Source organism: Drosophila willistoni (assembly GCF_018902025.1).
Source record: "Drosophila willistoni isolate 14030-0811.24 chromosome XR unlocalized genomic scaffold, UCI_dwil_1.1 Seg105, whole genome shotgun sequence".
Taxonomy (NCBI): domain Eukaryota; kingdom Metazoa; phylum Arthropoda; class Insecta; order Diptera; family Drosophilidae; genus Drosophila; species Drosophila willistoni.
Window position 1 is genome coordinate 3,306,398 of NW_025814054.1, and position 14,783 is coordinate 3,321,180.

At 36.3% G+C, this 14,783-nt stretch overlaps 2 protein-coding genes across 2 annotated transcripts in view; both read right to left on the reverse strand.

Moving 5' to 3' along the window:
• Window positions 1-14,783, reverse strand: part of LOC6646008 (solute carrier organic anion transporter family member 74D) — a 31,559-nt gene that overhangs the window by 14,169 nt on the left and 2,607 nt on the right. The window lies entirely within an intron of this gene.
• LOC6646009 lies at window positions 6,833-7,331 on the reverse strand. The gene has a single exon (XM_002068918.3). The coding sequence runs from the start codon at window positions 7,315-7,317 to the stop codon at window positions 6,976-6,978; it is 342 nt and encodes a 113-aa protein (XP_002068954.2). The 5' UTR covers window positions 7,318-7,331; the 3' UTR covers window positions 6,833-6,975.

The following is a 14,783-nucleotide window of genomic DNA, read 5'->3' on the forward strand; positions in this document are numbered from 1 at the left end:
TCTCACACACATACACACTCTCTCGCTTGGTCGATTCACTTTTCTTTGTGCAATTCCAATAATTTTGCGTTCTCAGAGAACAGTAAAACAACAAAAATGGGGGGGGAAAAAAAAAACCTCTTGCAACGTTGCAACTGGCAAAGTTGCAGCGACGCCAACAGCGACAGAGACCGAGAGCGAGAGAGCGAAGACAAACGGATGCGAGAGTAAATGCATTTTACAAACAAGAGAGAGAGTGCGAGATGTTTAATTTACTTGCACTTTCTGCTGAGGTTTTTTTTGGCCGTGCAAATAGTAGTAGATTTTATACCCTTATTAACAAATTAATATTTAACTATATTCTTCTTTAGCTGTTGTATTAGAGAAAGCATTCCAAAGCACATTGATTCTTGGGGCTAAGAGCTCTAAGCGAAAACAGCTTCCATGTCCCAACATCCCCCAACATGACCTACGACAATAAAATAAATACTGTCTGTGTACACACAACAACAACAACGACAATAACAAAAAAGAAGGCAAAAAGCTTTTTGCTTTTGCTACCCTCAAAGACAGCCCTCTGCAGAAAAGCTTTCTTCTTATTTACTTCTTTACTTTTCTCTCCTGCTGTTGTTGTTGTTGTTGTTGTTGTTGTTGTTGTTGTTGGTTGTGTTTACCATCTGATCTGATGACTAGCCAAAAATAGAAAACTTTAGGGTGGGTCTAGAGTCTGGTCTGGCGTCTTTGAATTGCAGACAATAAAAAGGCAAAAACAAAAATTATTGCGCAATTTATCTGAAATATTGTCTAGACAGGCAATTAGACGACCCTTGAATCAAGAAGGACGCAAAGGTTAGAAGGATACTCCACACATACAAATGCAAATACAAAGAGCACATATTGGTCAGAGTGAGTTAGAGCGAGGGGTGTAAAGAGGAAGCGCAGTTTTTTTTGGTTTTGATTGTGACATAATTACTGAAAGTGAAATTGATCAAACTGCACTCGCTCTTCATCTATCTCATTCTCCCCTCTCTCGGTATCTTTCTTTCTCTCTGACTGTCATTTACTGTATTTTTAGATGTCAGCTGTCTCTGTCAATAGACCCCCAAAGGCAGCGCAGCGTGACAACGTTGCGACGTTGACGTCGCTGTAGCTGTTAAAAGATACAGAGAGACAGACAGACAGGCTGAGAGAGAGAGAGAAAGAGAGAGCTAAAGCTGAAGAAAAGAGTGAGAGCGCGCAATGGAGACTGTTAAATAGAGTTTCCAATGCTGAAATGAAAATGAAATGAAAATTCAAAATGAAAATGAAATTATTGCAAAATCTAAACACGCACACACACATGAACAAGTGTGTGTGTGTGTGTGTGTGTGTGCGTGTATGAATTGCAAAAAGTGCAATGACTTGTGGCGGTCTACCTGGGTGTGATTGGCTATAAGTATAAGTGTGCATATATGTATGTATGTGTGAGTATCTGTGTGTGGCATGCGACCAACCCACATTCACATTGCTACATATGACCAATTTCAATTCCATTTCCAATTGTGTCTGATGCATTGTATTGCAAAATGCAAATATCACAAATTTAAATTCACAATCATATTTACATACATACATACATATATGTATTTACATATGTATGTTCAATATTATTTCTTTAATATGTATGTATGTATGCATCTGTGTGTGTGTGTGTGCGTATGTCTATCCGTATACTGGCGTCTGTTTTATATCTTATTTACGATGGCATATATAATTTTCAATATGATTTAAGTGGCAGCTGGCTGGATGAATGGAATCGCCATAGTTGTTGACTACGGAATTTTTATTTAAAATGCAAATTATGAGAAATGATTCACGAAAAATACTAAAAATAACCGAATGTTAAGATTTTTAAACACATTTTAATCTTTCTTGTACTTGGATCTTATGATTTTAATGATAATCATTGAATATTCATGGCCTTAATGTAGCTTATACGTATTGCATACTTTCAGGCGCACATGCTCTATATTTTAGAGATTGTATAGAACTAAACAAGAAGCTCAGTTTAAAATCTACTCCGTAGATATATAAGTAACATATTTATTGAAAAAACATTTCGTTAGGTTTTAGTATAGAGTTTAAATCTTTAAGATTAAAGTTTGCCGTTACCACTTTTTGTTCCAAGGACACCACACTTGGTTTGGAAAGAAATTTGATCAAAAACCATAGCAAAATTAATTGCAAATCAAATTATAGATTCCGAATTAATTCATGTTTAAGTTAAAGTCACTTGCAGTAAAACAGAATAATAAAATCGTTGACATTAAGTAAGTAACACTGTAGATATTTGAATATTTTTGAATATACATACTTATATCCACTTTTTCCTATGAGTAAAACATTTTAATAATTGTGTCTTAATTGCTAGTAATAAAAAAACTCAGCAAACGAATGATGAGATTTTCATTAGCTCAAAACATTTCTATAGACATTACGTATACGACACGTTACACTTGAAATTTAATTTCCTTAACAACTTTTGTTCAGGTATTTAAATATTTTGTCAGCAAGAACTACAAATAATACATTCACCCAATCTATCTTTAAATGTGTCTAACTACATAGATTTAAAGTAATCATTTTAGCTAGTTAATGTGTCAACACTTTGCCATACATCATCCATACCTCCCAATCCCATCCCCTAACCGCTCCACTACCACCCCCTTTTAAACGCCTACACACCCTATTATATATGTAGATATAATCAACATTGATGCACTTTACTGCACTTTGACGTTGCATGCGCAAAACATTTCGACGTGGCTTATTGTATTACTAATTTGCGGTCGGACAACAATGTCTGCTGCAAATTGCCACAGCCCGGTGAAGGGAAGGGAACGGAGGGGGGATGGATAGAAGAATGTATAGATAGATGGAGATGTATATAAAATGGGCGAAACTAGTTTAGTAGGAATACTTACTAAGTTACGTGGCACACTAAATTGAATAAGTGGATAGGTTAACGGAAAAATGAAAAATGTGTGCTAAATTGATTGAGCATTCTTCTGAAAGCAAAAATGATCCACTGAGATGTCAGTGAGATGCAGCTGAGAGGGTGGTCGGGTGTGGTGTGGTGGGTGGTAGATGCCATAAATTAAAGCACAAACATTAAAACAAGTCAACTTTAAGTTGCATATCGTATAATTTTCACAAAATAAAACAAGACAGTGGAGGAGACAGAAAGCGAAAACTGGGTCACCTGATGCGGACCAGCCTACGCAGAGACATGTCGTAGTCGTAGTCGTCGTCGTTTGTCGTAGTCGTCTCCGTTGTCGTCTCTGTTGCTGTCTCCGTTGGTGTCTATCTGGCCTCAGTCGTTACAAATATGTAACTCAAAAAGATATACACAAGCCAGCTGTATCTATAAGATGCATGCCGAAAAAAAAAACGCGACTACACACTCACACATACCAAAAAAATACAAAAAATACTGCGAAAATCACAAAAATAACCCACGTTTCGCTTCATTTACTCGCACGCTGGAAAAGTAGAAACGGCAGCAGCTACAACACGACGACGCCAAAATTTATGTCTGCTGAATTTCACCCACGCCGCCACCGCCGCCACCGCCACCGCCAACATACCCCCTTCACACCGTTGCTGTTGCAGCTGCTGCATTGCAACTGCAACCAAAAGGCACCAAAATCATTAAAATCAACTCTTGCCTTGCCTTGCCTTGGTTTGTCTTGCTTTGTCTTGGCTTGGCTTGACTTGACTTGGGTCAAGTTACATACAACTTGTTGTTTTACTTACTTTTGCTTTTTGGGTTTGCTTGTTTTTTTTTTTTGGCATTCTTATCAGACACGCGCAGAGCATGCCATGTTCGACCACAAAACTGCATTGTGATAACAACAAATCACAATATTAACTGCAAGTAACCACGACAGTATGCACACTACAACCAACCAATCCATCCATCCAACCATCCAACCATCATCTATCCATTGTCTGACATGCTAATAACTAACCCGAAAGCCCATAAGAGGCACGGCCAGCCATTCAGCCATCTGGAGCTACAGTGAACAGACTGTGGACGACATTGACATTGAACCGTCGTGAAGAAGTGAACAAGAAAGATGAAATATTAACCAATGTTAAGTCAAATGACTGTGTGGGCGGGTGGTTAAATATAGAGCGAGTCATCTGACATAATAATTTCAGATCGCAAAACATTTAAAACATTTAAAGATCTCAGACACATATGGAGGGCAGGAGGATTTATCCTTTTCGATTTGCGTTTTGTCATTAGATTTCGCGTCCCTTTTTGTGTTAGTTTACTGTACTTGGATGCAGAGACTTTTCGGCTCCTCCGAATGGAGTGTATGCCTTCGACATAAAATCGTGATTCCGCTGCGCAAACGTTCACTTTCAAAATCAGTGAAATGTAACCAAAAAAAAAAACCAAAACGAAAACCAACAAAAAAAAAAAGTGAATTGATGTTGCATTGTATTGTGTGTGTGTGTGTGTGTGTGTGTGTCTATTTGTTAGTTATTCACATTATTCATTTTGCTTACAAATAGAGGTTAATTTATTGCGACTTGATTGAGTGCTGCTTAAATTAATGACTCTTTGGTTAAAGGGAAACTTGCCTCAAAAAGGAAAGGTAGTTAAGTTAAAAAGGAGCCATGAATGTGGGGCGTGGCAGGGAATAGGAACTATCTTTATCTTTATCTTTATCTCTTGACTCTCTGGCCGGCCCTACCACAATGCAAAAAGCTCCAGCTGTCATGTCTCAATGTCAAGTTGATCATGTTATTGAACCAATTTACAGAAAAATACTCCACAGAGAATGCTGAGCAGAGCAGAGGCGCAAAGAGAAGATGATAAAGTTGCAAGTGCAAGAGCAAGAGAAAAGAGAAGAACAGAGGACGGCGGCCTTCATTGTGTTCAACACTGACATTGAACAGTGGCCATACATACACACATACATACATACATATGAAGTGATAGTGGGGGGAGGGGGGGCAGGCACACAATTGCCTGTTGCAAGTTGACATAATTTATGCAAATTTCCCGTCTCTTGGTTAAATGACCAAATATGTCATTCAGTCAGTTGAAGTCAATCAATTAGATGAGGATCAGCTATGGTATCAGGATGTGAAGGAGTATGGCAGATCGTTTTCGATGACACGCGCTCACATTCCATTCAAAGAGACGGGGCGAGAGGAGGGCGGGCAGAGGCAGAGGCAGAGCTTGCACAGTTTATGTGTGTTGCAACAACTGCACTTGACTTACTTGCTCTATCTCCCCACCAGTCGCCACTACTTCACTTCACTCCGTACCACACACCACTTTACTCTCTCTCTCTCTCTCTGTCTCTCTGTGGCTATCTACAGCCGCTGATGATGCTGGCGGTGGCTGTGGCGGTGATGGTGGTGTTGGTGGTGCTGTTGGTGTTGGTATCTGGTAACTGCCATCGCCATCTGCGCAATGCATTTCACTTTCATTATGATGCAGTCAGTTTTTGCCACTAAAAATGGCAACGGGGCAATGCCAATGTGTGGTTTTTCCAAGCCGAAATTGAAAAACCAGTTGGAGGCCCCACCACCATGAGCACTACTCTCTGTCTCTCTCGAACAGCTGACAGCTGGGCTCACCTGGTGTAGGCGGCATCTTTCACCCCCCGCCTAGCCATCTCCTCTGCCCCTCTTTACATCTCAAGTGCCGTCTTGGCTCTTTCTGGTGTATATCTTTTGTTTCATCTGCTTCGTTTCGTTTCGTTTGGTTGTTGTTTTTACTTTCTTCTAATAGATCGTTAGTTGTGTGCCATGAACTTGCAATTGATTGCTTATTGTTAAATGAAAATGGAAAGTCATTTTCTTTGTTGCATTTTCGCCTTTTTCGCATATATATATATATATATATTATCTTGGCTTTCCCATGGAGATTTTTCGTCTTAACCTTCCGAAAATGGGGGTCAAGCATTCTTGAATTAAAATTCACTATTTACGAAAATATATACATATAAAATAAATACATATACATGCATACATATATAGGTATATTATTGATTTTCCAGCTGAGCAAACGCTGAAAGCGAAAGTAATTACACTTAGTCATGCAAGCACACGCACACACACACACACACACCCCGGCACCCGCACACACAAACACAGTTAATTCTATATAGAGATAAGTTGGGCATTAAAGCTATAAAGAAAATGTTGTCTAAAAATGCAACCCCAAAGTGCATAAAGGGTCAGCGAATGGAAAAGGGAACAAGAACTCGGTTCCCTTCAATGACTTTCTCCTCCCTTTACCCCCTCCACCAGCCCTTCCTGTTCTGGCAACAGAATCAATTTTTATTGGTTACACAACAACGTTGTCAGCACACAGCAGCAGCAGCAGAAAGACAGATAGAGAGAGCGAGAGAGAGGGCGAAAGAGAGGCAAAGACGATGAGGAATATAAAAGTACATTGAACTTTTCGACTTATGACTTTTAGTACTCTTCATGTTCATGTTGTTGTTGTAGTTGTTATGCTCCCCTTTTCCTTCTACTTTTCTTTCTCTTGCTTCTTATTCGTTGGGGGGGTGAATGCAATAGAACCTTCAGGCAAAAGGATCGCCTTGTAAACAGAGATCAAGGGAAACGATCATCGAACAAAGTGAAACCAAACGATAACGATAAAGAGTTTGGTATTTATTTTTTGTTAACCGGAAACGGAAATGGCACTCCCAGAGAAAAACCAGAAAAAAAGATCAATAAAATTAGAATTCTCAATGGAAAGGTCTTTTATGAGAGAGAGAGAGAGAGAGAGAGAGAGAGAGAGAGAGAGAGAGAGAGAGTGAGAAAAAGTAGTCAAGCCCAGTTGAATGTCTAAAACTAAGTTTATAGCAATTTAATTACAAATTTTTTTTTTTTATTTATTAATTTAAATATCCATCAATTCCAAAGGAAAAACAAAAAAACCAAAGAAAATACTATATAAACTCATCGAATTGGTGACACATTTCAAAAAGACCATCGGCCTTGGATGCCGCCGCCATAATTGTTTCGATTATAATCAAAATTACGACTAGCCTGGGCATAGGCATCGATGGTGCCACGCCCATCACGACTGGTATAGAGATTATGATTATACTGCACACTCGCTTCACGTCCAGCCTGATCCTTGCTAGCGGTGAGAACAACAGAACCACCCTCAGGAGAACGCACCAAACGAACTAGAGGATAATTGGAGTCATCCCATGCCATTTCAGGATCAAGATAGGCTTCCTCCTCCTGTGGCTGTGGATAGGCCGATACCAGAGCAACAAGCAGCGAGCAGATCAAAACTGATTTTACTGAGAACATCTTTGCTGGTGGTTATGGACAATCGAACTGATGCTGATCCTCGACAAAGGTTTGACTTTTATAGTCTGAACGAACGAACAATGGGACTTACCCTCGCAGGGTAAGTCACATTTGGACGGGGACTTTTAGCATTATCTGTCTGAGGTTAGGGACTTTTGTGATCTGTACATCCCCTGAGATGCTCTTATCACTATATATACATATATGTATATATGTATATATAGCAAGTGCTTGGCATCAGTTTGTCTTTAGAGCGAGATTCGAAAAGATGTTTGCAAAGGTTTTCTTCCTGTTATTGCTTTTCATCACATTGTTGACACTTGGTGTTCAGTGCATCGATTTTAAGGCCTCTCAAAGACATCGACCAGTTATAATAAGACAAATGAGCAAACTGAATCGGATTTCATATACAGAGTCCAGTTAAAAATGGATAAAATAAGTGAAATTATTGAAAACAATTATCAAAAATTCTCATCCTACAAAACACATCGCCTAGAACACCTGAGTATGGGAATGGAAAGTTTAAGTTTCGTTAAATTCGTTCACTTTACGGATGCGACTACTATTTAATTTAATATCAACAAACAGTTGTGTAGATATATGTTTAAAAAAATTGTTAATAATGAAAATCGAATTGGGTTAAAAATCTTTTGAAATTTCTTAGACCAGCAAAAATAAAATTTGGAATTCTAGTTTCTTCACAACGGTGTATACACAATTTATTTTTGAACAAACTTCTAGATTTCTCTACTTAATATATGATGAGACAACTTTGGTAATTTGTTAACTACCAATGTATCACATGAAGAAAATTGTTTAGATTTATATCTAAAAAGTTTTAATTAAATATTCATACTCGTTTTGCATATCATCATCGGCATTGGAGTTGAATTTCTAGCTCTCTATTTAACCTCTTGACCCATATATACTTATTTGGCTCTGAGGAACATGTAATCCCCATTCATTCACAGACAATTCGTAAAGTTTTCAATCTCATTATCACTTGAAATATGTATATACATACACCTATACATATAAGTTCTCTCTAATCTCTTGAGGGCCAAAGAGAAGGAGGCATCGGTTCGATCTTCGAGCTGCCCCATTACTTTTCTTTTCTAAACGCATTTAAAATCGGCCTACGCAACAAATTTCAAGATAACGCACCGGCACAAACGCAAAACCAAATCAGACAAATAGTAGAAGAAAAAAAAAAACAAAAAAAAAAAAAAGGCCTCAATAAAAAAAAAAAAACACTAGAATCGTAAAAAAAAAAAAAAACGAATTTAGTTCATACGAGTTCATTGACACACAAACGAAAGAAATCAAAATATTGTGGGCTGTGGGTTGTTCTTTTTGGTTTTCGTTTTAGTTTTAGTTTTTCCCCACGCACAAAAAAAAAAAAACCAAAAATATTTGTTGGCTGATTTTATTTTAGTTTCACCTCTTATCGATGTGTGGAAGTGTGGCTAGTGATAGCAACGTCATCACGGTTAGAATAAGTAGTGCCCACCCATCGATTGGGCTGGGTTGAGGGTCTCCGGGGTCTGGGTCTCGGTCTTAGTTGGTGTTAGTTGTGTGTGTGTGTGTGTGTGTGTGTGTGGTTAGAATAAATGAATTTCTAATCACATTTCTGCAAAATGCTTTTCGCTTTGCCATGAACTTGAATTTTTGATTTTTGTGAAAGTAAATTGTATGTATGTATGTATATACATACATAGATAGAGACAATGCCGGACCCCAATTTTGTTGGACAAGAACGGATTTCTAATCAGTTGGCAAGTTTTATTTTCAGCTAAAAAGTTAGAGGGGGCCAACAGAGGGTTGGTTGAAAGAGGGGGAGAAGGGCAGAGTTGAAGTGCTGTAATTAGATGTGCGTAGACCGCTCAATTTGAATTGCGAAAGTCTAGAGTGTGTGTGTGTGTGTGTGTTCATAGATCATTTGCGGGTGAAAGTTTTACTTTTAGGTTGTCTCTGTGTGTGTGTGTTTCTGTGTTTTTTTTTTTGTTTCTTACTTTTAAATTTCATTTACTTTTATTATAAATGGCTCTAGAGCAGCTTATCTATTGAATATCAAGTTATGTTGCCTTTTTTTTTTCTCATGGGTTTGTCACCTGTGGCTATATACATACATACATATATTTCTATATTTTGCCCACAGGGCGTATGAAATAGAAAACCAAAACTAAAGAAAACAACACAACAAAAAAAAAAATAACGAACAATAAAAAGTTATAGACACGTGTGTGTATGCCAACCGAACGAATGCTGCCAAGTCATAATTGAGTTTTGGTTCGATTCGAAATTGAAGTTTTATGATTGCCGGCAAACGGGGCGAGAGATCTTATGGCCGACACATTCTGTGTCTGTTATGTACTGTATAATTAATACACACACACACACACACGCATACACACACATACCTACTAGTAGATGATGATATATTTCATTGAGAGTCTTGTGCTGAATGAAAGATCATCAGGGCACTGTGAAATACATGGATATCACACACACACACACACACACATACATACATGGCCGGGTGGGCTATTTGTCTACCAAATGTGCGTGGCGTACGCACGCTTTCAAAATAAATTATATAGTATGGCCCGATGATATGACGATATTATATTTTTCTATATAAATACATATCTGTATATACATTTCTATATATCTCTATGTATATCTTGACTTTTCTCTTTTTCTATTTCTTGTTTCCTCTCGTAAGATTTATTTGCCAAAAGAACAAAAAAAAAAAAACAAAATTTGACAAGAAAAATACCAATAAAATGTTTTAGTCTGTCTGTGTGTGTGTGCGAATATATATTCCCCTATAGATTTCTATATTGTGGTTTTGACTCTTCGCAATTGTCATATTTGAAAATTCAAGAGAACTTTAGTTATTTTAAGCTAATTTGAATATGGAACAAAAGTCTCTCTCTTGTACTCTCATTTTTAATCACTTAATCAGTTTCAAATAATAATTGTATAAACTAATTATGCTGATTCCTTAAGCTTCACACAATCATGTGTAACTTTTGGACTATTTGAAGCTGTTAAATGTATAATAAGGACATACCAAAAATTTACTTTTTTCGTAATAATGAATATTACATATTGCAAATTAAGGGGGGAGCCTGCTTTAGGAGGCTTAAAAAAGGCAGTTTTTCGTGTTTTTTTTAGGATAGAAAAAAAGAAGCAAATGTAATGAAATTATTACATCATTTTATTAGCCCACTTTCATCTACTTTTGTGCACCACCGCGCATTTAAAGTGTCCAATTGGCGGGCAAAATGTAGGTCGAAATTTTTGTCGGAAACAAAAAAATCAAATGAATAATTAATTTTCATTAGTCCTTCTTCTATGTGAACCTGTAAAAACCCGAAAAAAACGCCAAAATCAAAGTTTTTTTTAGATTTGAAAAAAAAAGTTGAATTTTTCACCAAAAAACCTAACTTCAATTTACTAAAAAAAATAGTTTAGAATTTTTTTTCAAGAACTTTTTAGGTTCACAGAGGAGGTAATAAGATACTGAATCTAATAAGTTTTGTTTTTTTACGATTGATTGAATACTTTTTTTGCAATTTTGCCCGCCAATTTTGGAAAATCCCAAAAATGAAAACTCGAGAGAACGCGCTTTAAAGTTTACTAAAGTTTACCCGTATACCTGCTCGGCGCCCGACTGCTTTTAGTGCTGTATCTTCGAAAATAATTCGAATTGTCTTTCCAAAATTGACAGACATATTCTTAGATATATTAGGAACAGATTTAAGCAATAAAAAAAATTCGATTTTTTGAGCCTCCTAAAGCAGGCTCCCCCCTTAACGCCCAAAGGTATGCAACATGCATGAAACGCATCGTCTATCTTTTATTACTTTTTAGAATTCAATGTTTCCTAATCTAATGAAATATTGGTATCTTTTGAAGTAAAAGACATATGGAAAATCTTATAATACGAGCATTTAGAAAGATTTGTATTAACAGATTTAAGGATTTAACAGTTTACTTTAATAGTTAAGTTTATACTTTAACTTTAACACTTTGAACTTTAACAGTTTATATATACATACATATATTCTTTTTAATTATAGTAGCTTTTCTCTTAAGAGGCTTAGTCTTTCTGATTTTCTTGATCTACAAAGTAGTATTCTATTCAGGCTGATTAAGATTATATAATGCATAGATATAGAGAGAGAGAAAGAGAGTGACTCATATGGTAATGAATTGATATCGGTTTAGTGCTCTATTTTAGAAGAGAGTGAAACGTTAAACTGGCTGTTGCTGTTGTTGTTGATGCTGTTGCTATTGCTTGGTATTGGTGGTGTTGTTGTTGTTGTAGTTGTTGTTGTTTGTGGTTGCGTTTAAGTCAAGTTCAAGGACTGTCAATTAAATTGAAATCACTTGCTTAAAGAAAACGACGTCGGCGTGGCGAGCAGAGCAAAGCAGGCAGGCAGCAGCAGCAAAAGCAAAACAAGCTACAACAGCTTCCAGATGAGTGGGAATCAGTTGGTCTGTCTGTCTGTCTGTCTGTCGGTCTGTCGGACGGTTTCTTGGTTGGTTGCTTGGTCTGGTCTGGTCTGGTCTGGTGTGAGACTAAAGGGAAGCCAATGCTAAAGATGTGTATCTGTATCTATGTGGCATACTATATATATGTATACATTTATATGTATCTATATATACATATGTATAGTGTGGTCTGTTTTCGATTTTGCACGCATCTCGTTGTTGTTGTTGTTGTTGTTGTTGTTGTTGCTGCTGCTGCTGTTGCCGGATGCTGCGTAGTTATAATGCCGTAATTGTATGGATGATTTCAATTCGTTTTTCAACCTCTCCACTCCCTCCTCCTTCCCTGCTCCCTGCTCCCTGCTCCCGCTATTCCTATCTTCCCCCTCCTTTCTCAGTCATGACTACCTCACTCTCAGTCATTCAGTCATTCACTCACTCGCACTTTAAGTAAACAAGTCAAGTGCGACTTCTGGTTCTTAAGCGGTAGGAAATCTTCAAGTTTTCAGTGTGTTGGTGTGTGTGTATAGAGATCCCATGGAATATTCCCTTTCTCTCTCTCTCTCTCTCTCTCTATCTATGTGTGTGTGTGTGTGTGTGTGTTGTTGTTTCAAGTGGATAGGCGTGTCTGCAGGCAATTTAAGAATATTTAGACATGATTAGCATTGAAAATGATTGGCTATGGGAAAGAAGAATTGCCATACAACATTTATATGAATATAATATATGTATATATAGAGGTATATATACTTTTTTTTTTTTTTGGCGGGGAGAGGGGGAGTTTCTTATTTTGACCATAACTAAAAGCCACACAGCACGATCAAAGGCCCAACCCCAATAAAATACTCACACAGAGTCAATATGCATGGCCACTAGCCAACAAAATTCAAATCCTAACTGTGTTTTTAGGCCAACTTTCAGTTTTCAAAAAGTAAATCGAGGTTTTCAAACGAGCTATATACATATACATACATACATATCTGTATGCGAGTATCTAAATCGTTGAAATTTGGTCATAGCCCGAAGCATGATACGCTTTAAATAAATGCATAATTAATGCCCATATTTTCGATTATTGTCTCTTTTTGTTGTTGTTTCAATTTCTGAAATTAACATATGATCGTCGAGCAGCAGCAGCAGCAGGAGCAACAGATCCAATGGAAAACACATTATCAGGTTTACACGTGCTAGATTTTCATTTTATTGATGATTTGTTTTGTTTTTGTTTTTGTTTTTAGATTTGGACTTATTGTATTGTATGGTTTTGTATTTACTGTGCCTGTGCCTGCTTCAAATGTTTTTGCGTCTTTCAGTCAAACCAAATGTCAATTTATCAGACAAAGAAACAAGCAAGACAAAACAAAAGACATTTTAAAGAAAAAGCCATAACCAATTCCTCTTATCAAGTCGAAAATTCTATACGCTATTTAACATCTATTGACTTTCAGTTCTAAAATTAATGATTCTTAATGATTAATTAAGAAATTATAACACATAATGGAAGACATCTCTTTCATATAAAAAATATGTGAATTGATTTCCGTTTTGGATATTACTTTATTTTGGCGAGTTTTTCTTAGATGTTTATTAAAGTTTTCCCAAAGAGTTTTACAAGTTTAAATGGTTCAGTCAAAGTTAAATTTATACTTATACATATAAAAACAAATATGTAAATATCCTTTAGCAAAACAAATTAACCAAATATGGAAATATTAAAAAAAAAAAGTACGAACTATAGCTAAAGGCCTAGTAGCTATAGCCAGTTTTAGTGTTAACTGTAATTTTAATTACCGCTCAACTTGAATATAAATAAATAAATAAAACAAAAAACTTACTACAAATCCTATATGTATATATATATATATATATATGTGGTTTTCACTATCTTCTCAATCAATTGTCAAGCTAATCATTTTTTTGTATACGAGCTTGAAATTTCATTTTTGTTTCGAAAGATTTTCATGTAATTATTTCTTAACATACAATGGATTAAGGATCGTTAATAGTAGAAATAGAATATAAGGTATATGGATAGTGAATAACTTTATTTTGATTACAGCTGGTCCAATGAATTTTAGTTGCCCTGTGCGTATGAAAGGGTATCCACCAAAAAGGAAGCGCCCGTTGCCACCGAAAACAAAACGGAAATTCACCAAAGATCTGAGACTTGGCCACAATTGCATGGGAGAGACGGAGATGGCCACAGTTTTTAGACTCTGCCTCTGCTTGGATCTCTGTCGATCTCTGCCAATATTTTGCCAATAAAACCATTTCGTTTCGTTTCGATACTCAATTTAATATTTGTTGTTTTATTTTTGTTGCTGTGGTTGTTTTCCTTTTTTTTTTTTGGTTTTTTGGTTTTTGTTTTTTAGAATTTTTGTATGCCAAGAATTTAAATTAGTAGTAAATCTGGTTTTTTAATTTCGGGTTCTTCTCTCTACTCTCAACCTCTCTTCAGTCTTTTCATCTCACCTCACCTCTCACCTCACACCTCATCACACCTCACTCTTTTTTACTGTCTGTCTGTCTGTTTGTTGTCTACTAAAATTCTTGTTTTTTTTTTTTTTTTTGTTTTTGCCTCTGCCTTTCTGCGAAGCGACTCTTTCTGTTGCTCTTCATTTCTGCGACGTTATTACAGGTGAATTTGTTGTTGTTGTTGTTGTTGTTGTTAACTTGGCTTAGAAGGCATGGCGCTTTTTTTTTGTTAAGAAAATATTATATATACATACATACATATACAAATATATTCCAGTTGGCATGAAAACGAAATGCTTGGTCATTGGTATCATAAAAACAGGTAAAAAAAAAATATTAATATAGTGGGAATCGATACAAACTGAACCAATCGATTAAAAATTCAAATAATCAAAATTTAACTTACATTTTATATTCAAAAGAATCAATGAATTGAAAATTTCTATGATTGGAAAAACTCATCTCATTAATTTCAGCATTTAGATTAGATT